The sequence below is a fragment of the Danaus plexippus genome, chromosome 11 (assembly GCF_018135715.1).
Source record: "Danaus plexippus chromosome 11, MEX_DaPlex, whole genome shotgun sequence".
NCBI classification, from domain to species: Eukaryota; Metazoa; Arthropoda; class Insecta; order Lepidoptera; family Nymphalidae; genus Danaus; species Danaus plexippus.
This window is the reverse complement of record NC_083544.1, coordinates 2,400,634-2,419,878: the sequence shown is the minus strand read 5'-3', so window position 1 is coordinate 2,419,878 and position 19,245 is coordinate 2,400,634. Positions and strand designations below refer to the sequence as shown.

The 19,245-nt window shown below is 35.3% G+C and overlaps 2 protein-coding genes across 7 annotated transcripts in view; one reads left to right on the top strand and one right to left on the bottom strand.

Annotated features, from left to right (window-relative positions):
- LOC116765836 (calcium uptake protein 1 homolog, mitochondrial-like) overlaps window positions 1-19,245 on the top strand; it is a 183,946-nt gene that overhangs the window by 53,832 nt on the left and 110,869 nt on the right. The gene's annotated exons all lie outside the window — the stretch shown is intronic.
- LOC116765537 (PDZ and LIM domain protein Zasp) overlaps window positions 1-19,245 on the bottom strand; it is a 28,844-nt gene that overhangs the window by 2,002 nt on the left and 7,597 nt on the right. The window contains exons 2-15 of one of the 6 annotated variants that reach the window (XM_032655026.2): window positions 17,030-17,134; window positions 11,091-11,242; window positions 9,790-9,964; window positions 9,367-9,497; window positions 9,201-9,292; window positions 8,379-8,574; window positions 7,807-7,995; window positions 7,630-7,720; window positions 6,846-7,011; window positions 6,121-6,144; window positions 1,359-2,583; window positions 999-1,185; window positions 793-913; window positions 422-537 (exon numbers count right to left, since the gene is read on the bottom strand). In XM_032655026.2, coding sequence (XP_032510917.2) covers window positions 422-537; window positions 793-913; window positions 999-1,185; window positions 1,359-2,583; window positions 6,121-6,144; window positions 6,846-7,011; window positions 7,630-7,720; window positions 7,807-7,995; window positions 8,379-8,574; window positions 9,201-9,292; window positions 9,367-9,497; window positions 9,790-9,964; window positions 11,091-11,242; window positions 17,030-17,134 — 2,970 coding nt within the window. Of the gene's footprint in view, window positions 1-421; window positions 538-792; window positions 914-998; window positions 1,186-1,358; window positions 2,584-3,537; window positions 5,831-6,120; window positions 6,145-6,845; window positions 7,012-7,629; window positions 7,721-7,806; window positions 7,996-8,378; window positions 8,575-9,200; window positions 9,293-9,366; window positions 9,498-9,789; window positions 9,965-11,090; window positions 11,243-17,029; window positions 17,135-19,245 lie in introns of those variants that run through there. The other 5 variants (XM_032655023.2, XM_032655029.2, XM_032655028.2 and 2 more) reach the window with 5 other exon arrangements.

The following is a 19,245-nucleotide window of genomic DNA, read 5'->3' as shown; positions in this document are numbered from 1 at the left end:
GCACTATCTAATAACTACGTCTACAAAAATATTGCCTTCCCGAAGTTTCTGGGAGGTTATTTTTAATCGATAAATAATAAAAATATATGAGTTATAACATTAACATTCTTGGGACACACAATTGGAAAACACACAATGTTAATTTTGGCGTAACACAGTATGGCAGCGTATGACGAGCTTGTACCCTAACGACTGACTGTATATCGTATCGTATGTGTATCGTATGTTTATTAAAATGTACTGTTCGATTCGTTCTATAATTCAGTATCGTATCCTGGCGCTCTGTAAATTTAATATTTTAATGTGTTACATCGGTTTAGACACGAGAAAACAACATGTGAGAGGGCAATATCTGCGATCTAGTTTTGACTATTTTATGTTTTTAGATATATTATTCAAGTGTATCCGCTCGCATACGCACCGTGCAGTTGAAGCACTGACTGTGGTAGTTATTGTTGAGCGCCTCCACCCACCTGTCGCCGGCCTCCACGGGGAAACCGCAAGCGAAACATTTGGTCGTAAACAGCTCGTTCCAATCTAACATCAAAATCGACTCCATCATATATTACAATACATTTATATCTACGAATATCCAAAAAACAAATCATAATATTGAACCGTGGCCAGCGGCTGTTCATTTAAAAAAGAATTCTTCGGTAAACTCGAATATTTAGCGTAAAATTATCACCAGTATAGGTTATTTTAAGAGATCAAACATATATCCATAAGGGAATAGTGAATTAAATTGTTAAATATAAAAATTTTGTAAATCCGAATGTTTCAAAAACAGACCTGCTTCACAATATGGCAGGCCGTCTTCTACAAAGAACGGACTGTTCCCGAACAGTTTGCCGCAGTATACACAGTTGAAGCATTCTGGATGGAAGCGTTTGCCGATAGCGGTCAGGCAGTCCTATGAGAAAGTTGGAAAAATTATAAATACATCACAAAAACCTGAGAACGTACCTATAAAGATATTGTTTTGTTTGAATTCATACCTGTTTTATCTTGTTATGACACTTGTCGCAAGGAGGGGCGATGTATTGCTCGAAGCAGAACTCGCAGTATAGTTGGCCATTTTCTTCCACGAAGCCAATGTCTTGCAACTGACGTCGGCAGGATGCGCTAACACAAACGAAGTGCTCAGGACACCAAATACGACCCAACGCGGTAATAAACGGACCCCTAATTAGAATTAAATATGGTTATTTTTTTAAGTTATATCGTTACATATAAATTATACATATTTTTTCATAGATTAACTGGTTAGTGTATTATTTTCAAACTACACGCATGCAAAAAGGCTGAGCGGCGTGAAAAATATATTTTATCCTAAAATATATTACTTCAATCGTTACCTGGTAATGGCCTTGTCACATACATGACAAATGTATTGCCCGTCGGTCACATCCTCTGAGGTCATGGTACTCAATGGTCTCGCGACGATTCGGGAATCTCTACGGCCGTTGTCGTTTCTATTATTTTTCTGTCTGCGTTTTACAACAACTTCTTCGCAGTAACCGTCTGAATCCTTTTCCTGTTTGTTACTGATCCCATTGCTCCGACTCCCGCTACTGTTTCCACTGTAACCACTGTTACTGCTACTACTGCTACTACACGAAGCGCCTCCGTTAAGCACTGGTTTAAAATTATACAAAGAATCATCAATTAGATCATTCGGTAGTTTTTTGTCGTTCTCGTCTTGTTCCTTTGTTATCTTGGACTCTTGGGTAAAATTATTTTTGGAGTAACTGTTTTTATTTAGAATCTCTTTGTCGTGATGTGACATTTTACTGTTTTCCGTACTCCTCTGCGTATTTTTTGTCAAGGATTCATTGAAAGCGTCGCTTCTCTCGAATAATCTTCTTTTGCTCAATGTATTGGAATAATTTGTTTCAGATTTAGACTCATTTTTAAAATCATGATGATTTGAAGAATTCGAATCATCCGTAACTTTTTCGAAAGCCGTTTTCTTTTTGGAGATGCTGTCAAAAATATTTTCTGATTTGCTTTTAATTGAATCGTCATTGCTTGAATAACCACCATTTTGAGTTTTCTCATTAAACGTGGATTCGTCATAGATATTGTTCTTAATAGCGTTATTGTACTCTGAATTCTGTGGTACAATGCTATTCAATATATTTGTGATAGGCGTGCTGTGCACTTGAAATGTTGGCACCGGAGTTGTTGGAAGAGGTGGAGGGATGGGTGTATGTGTATTGTTGAACGTGTTATTTGTCCCGTTACTGTTTGGTAAGTAGCTTCCATTGGTTGGTTTCAGAGGCGTATAATCAATGGATTTCAAATTATTTTCAAACTTCTTGTTTACTGATCGTTTCAAAGTATTATCACGGCTAGTATCAGCAGAAGGTATGGTGTCGGTGTTGAGAGGATGTTTTGTAACCACCGTATCTTGAATTTTGTCAGCCATGGACTGTATATGGTCGGCTGGTTTTATTTTTCTCTGAATTCCAATTTCATAGCCGTTGAGGGCCATTTTTGCCATTTTTCGTATTAGCCGTTCTTCAGCCGGACTTTTATAGTCGGTTCGGTGTAGATTGTTCGCTGTTTGACATTCATTAACTGTTAGAAAAAACAAAACACAACATCAATACACACAATATAATGTTAGTTGAAAAGCAAAAATCAAATACAAACATAAAATTATGAACATTAAAAACCATGCATCACGAAGCAAACATTATCACTTATTTGGATAATTGTTTGTATGTATTGTAATGTTTAATTGGTTGTCGTAACAATTTAGACGCTACACATAAAGTAGTAGAAAAAGTTGTGTTTTTTTACCATTTAATGGGACCCATACGAAAAACAAGCACTAACTACGTCTCTATAATAATAGTTCTTCAAGAGAGGTCATTTTCAATATTACTAGGTATCTAGCTGCTTGAATATTCACTTTAGCCGCATTAGCATTATTTGTAGCGTCGTCGTAAATTGGCAGAATGTATATTTTGCTTGTAGTAATATTGTAGCATTTTAAATCCTGCTTTAGAATTATGTTCATTAGATATAGGATAGGGGGGCCGTAAATTGATATGTCGCAATCAAAGTTATTCGCATCGGATTACAATCGTGATCGATTTCAGTGGTTCTGAAATTCGAATACTTCACGTTACTGTCTATTTATCTCCTTACCATCACATCCAAAATGTTGTCAAGATTGCATTCAAGAAAGTCATATTGTCAATTTAGAGAGTTTGTTACACTAAGTATGACACAGTGTTTTTTAATCATTGTGTTTTATCCATTTAATTTTGTCACGGGCCTTTTCTTTCTTTGAGTTCCTGTTTCATTACCATTGAGAGCCGAATGATGCGTTCTTCGGTATGTAGACTGTTTCGTGTTTGTTTTTTTTAAACTAATAGTAAAACAAAATACAACATCAACACACTCGTTGTAATTGTTAGTTGAGAATTAAAAATTAAACTAGTTCCTAATTGAAAGCTCAAAAAAAATATTATATCAAACAAAATCATGCATAACGCAACACAACCATTTCGTTCATTGAATCACCTAATGTTGCCATTGCAGGACCCACAAAGAGGTACACGAGAGCCGGGTAGAGCGGCTTTGTTTAAGATACCCCTGCCACGTTTTGGAGCTGATGAAACGCCAAAAGCTTTACCACGAGCCGCAGCTCCTACACTGGAACCTGTTGATGGGGTAGGATCACACACTGGACCTTGGTTAGCACCAGATATAAAAGGAGTTGGTTGATACATTTCTGATCGTTTACTAGCATTGACAACACTGTCATTAGTACGAAGTAAGTTTTGTTGGGTTGGAGTCATGGTTGAAAGAGGAGGGGGGAACACCTGCTTGGAGTTAGAATTATATGGTTGCGTATTAGAATCAATCGGCTGATTTAAACAGTAAGTTTGTGAATCGCCCTTGTGAATTTCTATAACCTTAGCGGATTGTGAGCTTTCGTATTCTTCGAAGGTTTTTTTTGTAGTTTGAACGGTAGTGTCGCCATATTCACTTATATTTTGAAATTCTGTTTGTTTTTCGCCATAGTTCTGATTTAACATAGAGTCTTCTTTTATATTCAGATCACCTTGACTATAATTTTCCGTGCGATATTCTACATTTGCTTGTCTTTCGTCTTTTATAACCGTGGGTTGATTCGGGTTATAAGTTTTTAAATCTGAAGGACTAAACGATGACATCTGAGATTGTAACTCTGGTCCTGACATCTCGTGTTCTTTTCGGATGTTTGACAATTGCTTATTGCAAGATTGTGCTTGTTCAAAGGTAGATTGAGATGTTTGTTTTATTCTGGGAGCTTGTGCCTTTAGAGGATTAGCTGGAGGCCCAGGTGCCGGAGAATGACATCGTGCTATGGGAGTTGAAGAACGACTGACTTCAGTACTACCAGGTTTGTATAAACGGCTTTCTGGAGCTTGATGCTCAATAGAAACTAAATTCATTTGATAATGAGGTATTATGGGAGCCGGCTTATTGATCATACCTGGTGTTGTTGGACGGCTCCGAGCAGGTGATATTCTAAGCGATGTTTCATCTACAACTGGTTGGAAAGTCATCGGTCTGTCCGTTTTAGCGACTTTATTTGTTGGGTTGTTTGGCGTGAAAGACTTTTGCTGCTCTGGGTTATATACTTCTGGTACTAGAACTTGTTGATATTGTGGAATACCCTCTGATCTGGGTAAAGCAGTTGTAGAAATAGAGGATTCTTGTTGTTGCGTTTTATTTTGTGACAGTTTAAACTCCTGTACTGTTTCCTGTTTTGATTGAGAGAAATCTTTATAACCACTACTTTGGTTACTTAAATTAGAAAAAGGTTGTGACGATAATTCTTGTGGTTTTGGAGGTGGAAACGTTTGTTTGCACACCGGTTTGAATGCTGAAGTTGCTGCTGTTGATTGCAAAATTCCAGAATTTTGTATTGCACTTTGTTCTGAAGTTTGATTTGATTGATTAGATTGACTACATTCCGAAAACGATAGTGATGGCACAGCTTCAGATGACAAAGGCTGGTATTCTCCGGATTGAAACTTATTGTAATGCACTGTTGGTATATGAAACGATAATGGACTGTATGGTCGATCTGGAGCTATAGTAAGGGCTTCTAACAGGGATCCTCTTTGCAAAGTATTGGTTTTTGCTGTACCAGCCAGGGGTTTTCCACTTATAGACTTCTTAGATTCGGGTGCCTTAACACCTGATTGTGTCACTTTTGATGACATTGGATTTTCTTTAGTTTGTATTTTATTATCGCTTACTTTATTCCAACATGGCTGCATTTTTGTGTTTGAAGTATTTGCATTGAGAGGAGGAAAGTTTTGAGACACACTCTCTCCCGTCTTAAATTTAGATTGCACGACATTTGAACTATGTTCAAGTCGTGATTTTTCCATGGTGTTATTTCTCTTATTCATTTCTTCTGGTGCCACAACATTTTGATAGACAGAAAATTGTTTGCAATCAGAAGCTTGCTGTGAGTACGATTGAACGGTGCAACTTGAAAATTCTTGTTTAATCTCAGATCGTTGTTTCTGAACAGCGGTTTGTGATTTTATGGTAGACGATGCCATCTGCGTCGTATCAAATAAGGCGTTTGAAGAAAACTCCATTGTTTGCAACAACGGAGCTATAGATGAATCCGTAGTCTTTATTTCATTAGCAGTTATTTTTCTATTGTTGGTATTTTGTGTTATTGTTTCTTCAGATAAAGAAGTGAAATCACTGTGTAATGAGGTTTGATTACAATTTAGATTAAGTTCACTTTCGGGTTCATCTTCTGAGGGATTAGGAGGGGGCCACACAATGCTTTTGACGTTTTTGGCTACGAGCATGGTAGTTAGTTTAGGTGATGAATGGTGGGAAGAAAAAATAGATGAAAATATTTATTAGTTACTTCAGAATACAGAAGCAGAGAAAATGCTTGAATTTTGTTTATTTTTTTGCAAGCTATATTTAAACTTAGTACTTCATTGCGGAAAAATTTGGCGTCACAAAATAAAGTGCTTGATATTTGGTGCACAGCAGTTCATACTCTAATAGCACATACGTATTATATTTACAGATTACAGCTATATAAAGCATTAGCTTTAAATTTTTATCTTCATAAATTACCTTTAAAAAGGGAACCTGGGGCCTCTGTCAAAATAAATAGTAGTGCTATATAAATTTAAATTTTAACAAACGCTAATAATTCAGGATTTTCGATAAAATATTCCAATTAAAAATATGTATATAAAAAAAAACCAATACACCAATTATGAAATAAATTACTAGTATAATAGATTGAACATGACTATTGTTAAAGAGAATTATGTAAGAGTATTCAATTACCTTGTAACCAGTGTTGACAGAGGAGCTACTGTCACGAGACTAGACTTATTTGAGTGATCGATACTAAGAAAGTGCAGACCTAGCTAAGAATATCTAACTCTGAGATCTAGAAAGTTAACATTTCCGGAGTCATTGATTGCTTGCCAACTTTACTATATTTAGGCTACCGGTCGATATGATGCCAAATATTTTTGTTTGTGTGAATTCCATCCAAAATTAGATGAACAATAAAATGAAACCTGAGATGAGATAAAGGACGGAGGGTGGTCGCGTGTAATTGTACATTATAGGCTATGGGAACATGTTTATGCATCCCTAACTCAGTTTCCTATTTTCTGATGCCAACGCTTAAAATCTAACAAATGTAATACATAAGTACATTATATAACTTTGCCAATACATAAACAAATCATAAATATACATTTCCAAAGAATACAAAAAAATATTTTTTAAATAGATTTAAGTAAGTTCTAGCTACCACTAGATGGCAAATGTGACTCTCTTACTTGGTGCGAACGCGTGTTGTGGTGCAGGGGCCGGTGCAGGTGCAGTTGCAGGTGCAGAGTTTGGTGTCCGGGGAGAGAGCGGCGCCGAGCGAGGAGACAACGACGACGGAGAATACGTGCCCAGGGACGAACCGAACGGCTTCGGACCAGACAGATTACTAGATGGCTGTTGGATACAAACCGGCTTGGTTATCGTTTTTGTTCTGATTAGGTACAATATGAATCATCTAGTATTTTTTTGTAATGAGTATTACTACATACTCATCGGCAAAGTGGACGATGTGAGACTATGGAATAATACAATATTTGGAAAAGGAGAATTTTGTTTCTGATGAATTACTTAGTTTTATACGAATTCATCGCTCTATAATTGTAGTTAAAATGCGGAGTGTGCAAACCGTGACCATATTAAAAACTATTAGGGATTGTCATTATGTTGTTGTTTGTCTGGAATCTGTTATTCCACGATGTATATCAAATATCTTAACAGATAAATAACATATTGGGAGTTATATAAATTTTCCATTTATATCATATTAAACTTTTGAGTTCCAAAAAAAATGTCTCTATTTACTTTTGCTTTTTTGGTTCATACTTTAGGATTTTTTTCAATTATAGCCACAAATGAAATTAATTCGTAAAGTAACCTTGAAAATTTATTTCAAAATGAATTTCACGAGACAAGAAAATATTTTCAACAAGGATCGTTCTGATGGATAGTTTCTGATATGACTGATATAAAGACGGAGAAAGCATTACAAAGGTTTTAAATCTTATTACTTACGCTAAACATCGATGATGATCCGTTGGTGTAGTTGTTGGTGGACAGCGGTGGCAGCGGAGTCGAGTAAGCGTTCGTCGGCACGCGGCCACCGCTGAAACAATAGAAAAGTCGTAATATTTTCCTGACTTTCATATGTATAAACTACGTACAAGATACAAATAGTTAAGTTGTACTAACGGAGCTACAGTGACGGGTTCCAAGTTCGGTGCGGGCGGGTTCTGTCTCGCAACCAGCTTGGCGTGGATGTCGCAGTACAGCTTCCCGTTCAGGTTGTAGTAACCCTGGTTCTTCAGCGAGGAACCGCACGTGGCGCACTTAAAGCACTCCACGTGCAAATTCTTGTCCTTGATACGGACGAACACACCCCTGGTATGATAATAAATGTTAGTTTGCTGTACAGCCGTCGGCTCATTAGAATTTAAGTTAACACAACGATACCAGATACATCAGGCTTGTTACACAGAACGTGCTTACCTATAACAACTCGTGATCCGTCAATATTCCTCTACGGTGCAATCAGAGACAGTGCATTCATGCTGAGTGAACTCAGTTTTCCGTATATTACAAGCGATAATAAGATACTGAATGAATTTATTAATGTATGACGTGAACTGAGCCTACACGACTGTTAAGATACGGACATCTGATGATTATTTTCATAGGTACAAAGAAATGCAATACATAGTAACTACACTACATACAGTGCAAAAATCGACACGGTCGCAAACACGTCAGGCATCGGGCCTTACACGATGTGGCCGTTACATTCGGAGCAGTGCGGGGCCTCGGTGGGGGCGTTGAGGGGACCGTGGGGCGGCTGGGGGGGGCCCAGCGCCACGCGGCCGTCCGACAACACCCGAGAACAGCCCAGTGGGATGCTGGGCCGGTGGGGGGCCTCGGGCGCCAAGTGAGCCAGCCTCGAAGACGGCAGGAACCGAGGCGCCTCTGCTGACCTCAATACCGTTATTACTTATCACGGTGACAGAACTCATCGCCGCCAGGACCTAACATATTCTAAATACACACTATACAAAAAACTTGTCGCTGAAATATTTCTTTCCTGATGAACCGACACTGAAGAACCGATGACTGGGACTCAACGAGGTTGTATCCGCTGTTACCAACTGACATCAATCACATTATAAAGAGACCGATAATTTGCCAAAATGTACGTTTTGCGACCGTGTCGGGCGTTAAGCGTCCGACTCACGTGATAAGTCGCTCGCAGTCCTCACAGATGTTCTGTCCCGTGGGCAGGCCCCGGTGTTGACGGGCGTGTCGCGGGCCACGGGCGCGGACACGTGACGGAGACCACTCACAGGGGTCGTCGCCCCCGGGCTCGCCTCAGATACTATGGTTGTATTCGTTATAATTTTGGAAAATGGTTTTATTCAGCATTAACAATATGTTTATGAATAAAGTTAAATATATGCTGTTAATATAAAGCTATGAAAGAAATTTTAAAATAATTGATGTGTAATAAGTGACAGCGCCTGTTTCAACTGACGTTGCGTTATAATATTCTATATATAAGAGAGATTCAGTGTTGACTTTAATCGTTACCCTCATACCTGGCTCAGGATCGTTTTCAGCCTCTTGCAACACCTTGAACACAGCACTTTTTTCAGCGTCGTAAGTTTTTTCGTTCTTCTTGAAGTTCACTCTGCGTGAAAGGTTTATATTTAATCAATATATAGTTATATTTCATACAAAATACTTGGCAAACAAATATCCTACCCCAAAACACCGCCCGCAAGAACCTCGGTCTGGGCGGAGAGTGTCTCGGCGATAGTTTTGTCGCTGTACATACTAACAGGTGTGTTGTACTGTTTGTTGACAATGCTCTTCACTGAATCGTTGCCATTCATCTGAAAACGCGTAAAAAATTTGGTAGATGACATTTGACTCGCTACTTAATGTTTTCTCTACGTATAAATAAATTTTTAACTATATATGGAGTCAGCGAGGATTTTTGTGATCTGAAATGAGGTCACTTCCAAAATAGAAGACAAGGACAAAATATTTTTTTCCATGAACAAATATACCAAATGCAATACAACTAGAGCAGTGTATGATTAAAAATTCATCAAAGTCATGTAGTCATTGTATTATAATAAATACATCGTCTCTTCGTTTATGGGTCAGTATAAAATTGCTTACATATCCAAACGGCTTGGCGACGTTGTTGTGACCAGAACCGAAGGCCCTCGAAGGTTGAGGGGTCGCCTTCAGAGAGGTGCTGGTGACTGGAGAGGGGGCGGCACCCAGTGGACGAGATCCCGGGCGAGGGAGGCTTCCAGTAGGAGTGACGGTAGGACGCCACGTACCACCACCTCTGGAAGAACGAATCGAATACGACATATTCACCACGATGACGTAACTCATTTGGCAGAATATTAAAAGCAATTATGTATTCTTTTTTGCTGCTATTTAGAATATAATAATTACTTTTGAGTGTTATTAATGTTGGAATATAAAAAATAGCAAGAATCTTGATCGTCAATTTTATTTTATCTTGATCTGATCTTACATTGACGTAAGATCTAATCCAAGCATGTATAAAACATTCAGTGAGTAGGATCGCTGTATCACATTTATTACACCTCTATAGTCCTCCATTTATCGGAGATTTAAAATGTTTATTAATCGATTCTGACGGAGAAACCAATTTATAACAACAGTTGGTATGAAATGAGACAAATGACATTTGCTAAGTGACTCATTCATGATAATACACATGCCCATGTAATGCACCTTGGTATTAAACCTGTTAATATTGGCGCGTGCTACAAATATTTCAGAAACTACCAGCTTATCTTTTGAGACGGTCATAAAAACTGAATAGTCAGTAAAAAGCGGTTGGATTCCTCGCGTGTGGCGGCTAGTTCATGTCATTAAATAACCGTATGACATTCAAGATGGGTGTAAGCTAATTACGTCACTTGAATGCTACTTATACGGAGGCCAGGTGCAACCAGCTACACCACTAATGGAAGCCCCGCAAATTATGCTCCTGTTTTCAGTTTTGTATATTCTTTTTGCTTACGAAATTTTAAATACTTTCGTAACTTACTGGTTTTTTATTGCTTAAACTTTAGTATTTTTTTTTTATATTTAATTCGCGGTACCTCATTCAGTTGACGAAATGATCGAAAGTCGTGATATAAAAAGCAAATTAATGCTATACAAAAATTCCAGATTAATGTATGGGTGTTTGTAACATTTCTATGCAAGATTTATTGAACGGTATTTTATGAGATTTTATACTATATTCTATATATCTAAATAAGACATGGTTCCTAGGATGCATAGAATTTTTAACATTATGCCTTAATTGGACTATAAGTTCCGACAATGGACCAAGTTAGTCTTATAAAATACTAGTGATATTATTGTCGTTGTGGAGTGTTAGTGTGAAGTGTGTTAGTTTATGGTTAGATAGTGTTATTGGGACAGGTTACCTTTGCACAGTCAGTTCCAGATTCCCGCCAGCAGCGCGTATAGCGTCCTGTGCCTCTTGATGTCTCAGGGAGTACACGTCAGTATTGTTGACTCGAATGAGCGCATCCCCAGCCTGCAAACCCGCCCGCTCAGCCGCACTCCCACCGTTCACCTGGAATATGTAAAACAAATTTATATTGAACTATTACAACAAAAAAATTATTTAATTTAATTTTCTAACAATTTATATTTGTATAAATAGTAGAAGTAACGAATACAAAGAAATCAATGAGCGTTTCCCGTGTGTTTTCGATAGACTATGTAAATTTATATTCATGAACACACTGTTCGTGTAGTGTGAACTTTATAATGAGAGCTTAGAAAAAGTCCGCCAGACGTCTCGATTTCTTGGGGAGCGGAGAACAATGAGAGCTTGTGAGAAAAATTAATGGTCCCGCTTGGCCGGCGCATGAAACGTATAGAATGAAAATATTCATAGGGCCTTATTTAATGTATGTTTTACGTAAAGTACTCAGAAATAAAACCTCAATGTATTTATAAACATAACAAGCTAATACCTGGAAATAATGATGAATGCGATGTTTTTAGAAATAACAATATTTTCCTTGTTATGACAAATCCGATTACGCAATGAGTATCCACCGCAGGTTTATTTTTAAAGCGTTAAAGAACCTAAAACGAATTCTATTGGTTTAAATTAATAAACTAAGCTACTAAACATAAGTATGTACCTATTTTGATTTTACTTCATCAATAGAGTTATCTAATATTATCATTTTCCTGTTGTGAATTATAAATAGTTTTACTTAGTTCGATCCAGATTCCTGGACGTTGGTTAAGGAATGCAAGGGTGGGGGGGCGGAAGGAAACTATGACGTCACCGTCAGATCAGCGACTGCCCTCAACCGGCCCACAGATCATGTATGATAAAAACTCGCCTTCGACGCTCGGTATAATAACATGTAAACTGCTTTAAAACTTGCCGTTTTTCGCTTTCACTTGCAATAAAATATTTATGATTCAAACGGCTGTCAATATTTCATATATAACCTATTTAATCTGTACGGTCCCTAATGATTCACATATTGTAAGTATAATGGCAGTTAACATAAGTCCGACATAATACTTTATACACGTAAATAAATAAAAAGTTTCGATTTCTGATTACAAAATATCTGTTTTCATAAGACCGACATGTAAACAACCAAAAAAAAATTATGCCATTTTTGTCTGTTATTCACATTTTTTTGTGAAGTCTAATAGAAAATTTTATTTTCCTCACCTTAACCAATGAAAACCGCACACAATAACTGCACTTAAAATAGCTGAACATTTTCAATGTCATACACTTATATATAATTCATATACTGTATTAAAAACCGAGATAAATAATTTACTGAAGCGATTACTATTTATATAAATGTAGTGATGTGATAATCGCTGCACGTTTATTAGCTCGTGTCATATAAATATATTAATCAATAATATTGAAAATCAATTATAATAGGACACTTATCACTTTGTGCAGCGAGACTAAGGCTCGAGCGATCATGACCATGTTTATATAACGTGTCCCCTTCCTATCAGTCACTTGTCAGGAATTTGAGTTCCAAACAGCTGTCCGAGGAATTCCTTCGACAATGTTCGCCATTGACCTCAGCTCGCACCATAATCTTATCAATTAATTATCAGCGATGATTTAATTAGTATTATTTATATGATAACGGAGATCATATAATTAATTTCTTGACAAAACTAATTAAATGTCACGATAAAGTTATAAACATGTGAGTCTGGTATCCGCATTCTCGTAAAAAGATCTAATTGTTAGTATTTTTATTATATATTATCGGAATAATATTCATGAACAAAAGTAAACAGAAATTATTTTCATTAAATCCGATTTTGTTGAAGACCTTCTTGATTTCTTTAAAATAAAAATATACAACATCTGTTATAGTCTATGGCAATGCCCTTAAAGTTGTTGGCGCACGCGCATGCCATATACGGCAGCAGAAATATAAGAACCAGAGATTAATGCAGTCCCGACGGCTCGAGGTCACGCCATATTCATATTTTTATTTATTTTGTACCTTTTTCAAATGACGTCAGACGTATGTGAACGCTCTCTAACGTATTGTGAGAATATTATGCATTTAAGATCAGCGAGATGAATCTAATTCACATATAAAGTGTCCTTTTAAACATTCTATCAGACAGGTTTCGTATCACAATAGCTCTTTCTAGATTACTTTTAATAAGGTACATTAATTAATCGCGCAAACGAGGGAAGTAAGAGAATAAAAATAATCCGTAAAGAATAAATTGCAATCTATAAAACAATGGAAAATAGCAATGAAAAGAAATAAAATGTTATCATGAAACAGCACAATGATTGTGCTGGCAATTGACATCGACGGCGGATAATTAGCATTTTCGATTTACACATAATAGCAAAACTTTTTACTTATTCCTTTAGGTTGCTGTGTTATAACCGTTATATTTATCCCAGACATTGTTATTTACATGGCTAGATAATTGGAAAATACCAATGGCGATTATCCGAAGTACGTTATCGCCGTGGCGCGGCGTTCTAATTTCAAAACAAATCCCTGCTAGTACGTGACTCAGATTGTGTTTGGAGTCGGTACAAAGCCGTCCAGTTGCGCAACCGAACTGTCCAGCCGAGCAATAAGAGTGAATCTGACTATGACTGCGCTTGTGTATATGGACTCTTTGAAATCAATTTAATTTGCGCAAGCCTTCAAGCCTTTAACGCTCAAAAGATAACCTTTGTTGTTACTCTCTTTGGAATAACTTGGTAAAAAGAAGCAATGAAATCAACACGTTTTAATGTATGCAATACTTATTTGAGCTTGAAATTATGTTAAGATTTTAAAACACGTTAAGACTTCACGAGGACTTTGAAGATAAATTTTTTTTTTCTTAAATAAATTTTAAATTGACTGTGAAATTTCTTTTTGTTAAATTTATTTAATAAAAGTTTTAGACTCTAAGAAGCTAGTTCTCAAATAAAATATTTCGTTAAAATAAATAACTACTCTCTTAATGCCATCAGTCCTAATAATATACCTTAACAGTTAACATTGAGCGTTTAAACGTTTTGTCTACAAAAAAAGTAACCGTATTCATTGCTGATACGAACTCGTTCTAATCGATTTCGCAGTAGTTAGGTATTTCAAATCGATACCTTAACTACGTCTAGACTGAAGCCACCCCTTTCTTATAGATTAGACTTGATGTACTGTTTCATCGCTACTTCCAGTAAGCATTTTTCATTACCAAACAAACGTGATTGAATTCATATCATTTGGCGTATCACATTTCTCCATATTTGATTCCAATGTAAATAGGAACTTCTTATAAGGGATCGGTTATTTTAAGATTATTAGACGCTTATATATCCTTTAAGATATCAAATTATATTATATAATTTACTTTTTAATCATGTACAGATAAAGATGAGACCATTAGTAAGGATAAAAGTTAAAAGAAATATCATGACTTATAGAATTATATAAAAATTGATTTAAATATCACATTTCTGAACGCAGTTTTCATATGTCAAAATATTTTTTTATCAAAATTCCTGTCATTAAACAGAGCAAACATGTCATACAATTTCATAAATAAAGCATTTCACTATGATTAGACACATCATAGAGATCCGGGAATTAAAAGGTCATTGATCTCTATGACACAGTCATGTCGAATTAAATAATTCATTACGCGTCGTATTTAACTAATACAATTATGATTTTTAACTATGTATAAAAAGCGAGTCTAAGATAAAAAAAAACATTATACACAATGGGATAAAAGGAATCAATTATTTACGCAATAATTTAGATATGTTAAATTTGTAAAAAAAAAAATCGTATGAAGCAGGTATAACGTTGGCAATGTTGGGAAGATCTTTTTCTTCATTAACAAATTTATTTAGGACCGAATCAATCCTAAAGCTCAAACTAATGCGAAAATCGTGTTCCAAAACATTTCATGATGAAGTTATGTCAAATAAAAAAAAAAGTCATAATGACTATAACCTCTTTCTTAAGGAAAAAGCAATTGCTAAAGAAATAAATTAAAAAAGTTGCCAGTACATATATGTATGTCAATATATTTAAACTCAATAATACCATATTAATATTATTGTTGACAGTGACATAAATCAGTGAGTTAAGCAAAAGCACATTTCAAACCAGCATCATTAGGCTTTGACGTTTGAATAATCACGTCACGAAAGGTAATTGTTCTTTTGGTCAATTAATTTTATGACCAGATAATGTACTTTGTTCGTAATAGATTCTATTACATTTATTTTATTGTATAGATATTGAAACGGTACTTATTTAAAGAAAAAATCCTTCTAAAATTATTTAATATACATATATGTATTCATGATAAATATCTTAAAAATTGTTTGACTTTAACTTCAACGTCTTGAATTTAGACGTCATGTTTATCGTCATATGCGAAAGTTCTTTCCGGAATTTTTGTTAAAATTAAAATCTATTACTTAATATAATATCTGTTCTAAAAGCAATGTTTAATAAGAATGATTCTCGTAATGATGTTCCTAAGTAGTTTGTATCTCGTGATTGAATCTAATTACTGTGGTTATTTCTATTAAATTGAATTAATAATACGCCAATTGTGTTGTTTATAAAAGAAGTAAGATTAATGCAATAATATATAAACTTAAAATCCTCTTAAAAATTGATGTTGAGCTGTAGATGAGTAACAGCGCTGAGGTCAATACGCGATCTTTAAGGTTGCGGGTAACTTCCGAGTTACTTACAAGAATATGTACTTAAAGGAAATAAGTAATGTATTTACCAGACAATGGTTTCCGAGACACGGAAGTTAAAACTCATAACATTGTTATCAAACATTACGGTAAATAAAATGTTTTCAAACGTTTGATGATATGCTGATATATTGATATATGCTGTTTGATGATTCTTCCTATAATATATATATATATTTATATATGTGTGTCTGTTTTTGTGTATACAGAACGTGTTTCTCGGAAGTCTGATATCACAAGTCAACATTATTCCATGAACAGACCTTAAAAATAATGACGAGTGTCGAAACTACTTAAACGAGGCCATCTAACTGTTAATGAGAGGTAAAAGCTCCTTCAGATAACTAATCACCCGTTGGAACACTCGGAAATTGATAGAACTTGACATATTAGATATATTACAAGGTGACAAAAAAACAAAAAATAAATCTTTAATTTACTTTTACCATCAAATAAACATATATCATTCAAAACTCTTAAAGATCCTTTCCTAAAGAAATCCTCTCTAAATATATAAAGATATATTACATAACATACGTCGCACACTAATTGTGAAGATATAGAAAATGATCGGCTGGAAGCGATAGGACGTAATGTTTAAGAAGCAGAGATTTTTTTATTCAATTCTCATTAGCAATGTTTAATATGGTGTTCACTTTTTGTAGCTCGCGCCGTTCTTCGCCCGACTGCCGTTAAGAGACGGCTTAATAAACACTGGTTTCCTGTTCGGTTCTATTCTAATTAGATTTATTTATAATAGCTGTGGTTTAAGCTTTTAAATTATATGTAACCTTTAAGGCAGAATATAATGTACAAGCATGCGACCAGGTTAAAAAAGTGAAAAAAGGTTTATTACGATGTTATCCGTTGTGTTCCAGAATGTTCTTTCATTCAATAGTAAAACTCGTAGGACAAAAAAATAATCAAACATATAAAATTCAGTTTTAATAGGAAGTATGTACGTATAATCTCGAACACGTCTATCATTATGTTACTCAGTTTGTTACACGTTCACGTTTTAAATTCATACGAAAGTTCGAATTCCCAGGTTTAATAAAGTAACGTATCAAGTTGAAGAAGAAGATAATATAAACAAAGAAGGTTTACCTTCTGTACAACCAGCGGAGTGCCGAAATCCTTGCCGCCCTGCAGCCTGAAGCCAAGAGGCTGCTGATCGGACTTGTTCAGTCGCACAGTTATCAACTGTGCCATCTGGAAATAATCAAAACATTACTCTATGCAATAAAACACTTCATGATCAAGATCTCGAAAATGTACCTATCACAAATATGTATTATCACATAGTACTTAAATATAGTCGGAATTGGATGAGGCAAAAAGTCAGTACTTTTGATGGCGAATATAGGAAAAATTATATTGTTGTTATTTGTTTAAAATATGGCCTTTATCCGTGCAAAGACGTGCACAGTATATTCTGATACTGTCGTGTAGGATGGAGGACACACGGTCCGGGATTAACTTTTAAAAAAAATATTATGATAAATAGTTGGCAATATTGATAAGACATGCTTAATGGCACCAAATATAGAATAAAAAGATATTTTCAATAGTTTTATTTATAGAATCATATTTTTTTCAAATTCCATAACAATACAATGACGTCGCTATTCCTCGTAACGTTATATTAAATTAAAATATAGGTGAATAGGAAGCTCCGGATATTAAACAATAATCGTATTTAATAACTTGTTTAATATGCTTGCGATCTAAATCACGTCGATCCAATAAACGGCGAGTATTTAATATATTAAAAACATCGCAGTGGTCTTCGGGCGTGGCATTTGATCGACCTAATTGAAGATTTATTTTCTCCTCAAAGCTTCACTGACCGCACTATTCGGACACTGCGATCTATTTTATCTCGACGATGATCTGTGTGCAAATCAACAGACATTAGTGAAAGGAGGCTAAAAGCAAAACTTTCATTTATTCTTACAGGGAATAAACAATAACCACAAATCATCTTTATATCTCTACGATATGTTTTCTTGTATATTAATTTTAGTTAACTCGATAGCTATGGCTATTAAAGTTTAACATAAAGGTACTCATAGTAGGTAGTATTTAGTTTGTATACTAATATTATTCATAACAAACTACACCAAAACAAGCCTATCGCCTCTCAACATAACGTCCGACCGACATTTTTGTGCCATGAATCACTCATTAGCTACAATTTTACCTTTGTTTCGATAAAAGTGAATATTAAAAATTGTGTTATATAAAAAATATTTACCTAACAAACTGTATGCTTTTAAGAGTGAGAAAATACGCTGAAGAAATTACTTCGTCCAGATTTTAAGGCGTGCAATCACACATCTTGTTCTGTCGACCTTGTGCTACAATTCACCCAACCCCATCAATCAAATCTCGTCAAACACAATAAAATACTTCAGCCATCAAATTAAGACTCTTATTCTATTCCATGAATGCCACTACTTCTAATTCGTTTATATTATATTTCACTCTAAAACTTTAATAAGCGAAGGTTAAAAACGTGATTTATAACATTCATACAATTAACAAGCGCTTCCTTCCATTCCACCAATTGACTTAAATTTGTTATGACAACAAGAAGCAATGTCATCTCTTACGGACTGAGAATAAAATGAATTTTCATTTTCAGATCTACGTGCGTGTCATTCTTATCTCTAGAATGCCGTCTCAGGTATGTGTTGTGACTGCATTTTAACAAATAAATCGAATTATTTCTGCTATTTTTTCCTTTAAACAAAAAGTGCTAACTATATCAAAATTATTAAGAAATAAAGATCTGGACAGTTCAAATAACAGACCGATGGTCAAGAATTGTAAGATAAACTTTAATTGCATAGCAAACGTAACCTGAGATTACATTGCATTAAACTATTCTAGAATTATTATTACTAATTTTTATTGTTGTTTAATATTCATAAGCCAATAAAACTTATTAAATATGTATCGTGTTTTAGAACTGAATTAATTTATTATCTATTAAATTAGTGACGTCACTCGTTTTACAATCGGAAGGTTCGGTTCAATTTTTTCAGCCTTGTGCGACAGATGAATGTGTACCTTTTCATTGCTTTCAAACATTAAACTTGAAACAAATTGTCATACTGGCCTCGGTGAATGCCAAACAAAATTGAGATATGTAGACTTTGCTGCGTCGTCCTTCGTGTGTAATAAATAGTATTAAAATATCTCAACATAGATGACGTCCTTACTTTTCTTGCGCATCTCGTAACGTTCTGAGTAATATTGATGTCAACATCGTCTTTATTGACCCGGGTTTTTGAGAATTAACGGACTCTTGGTACCGA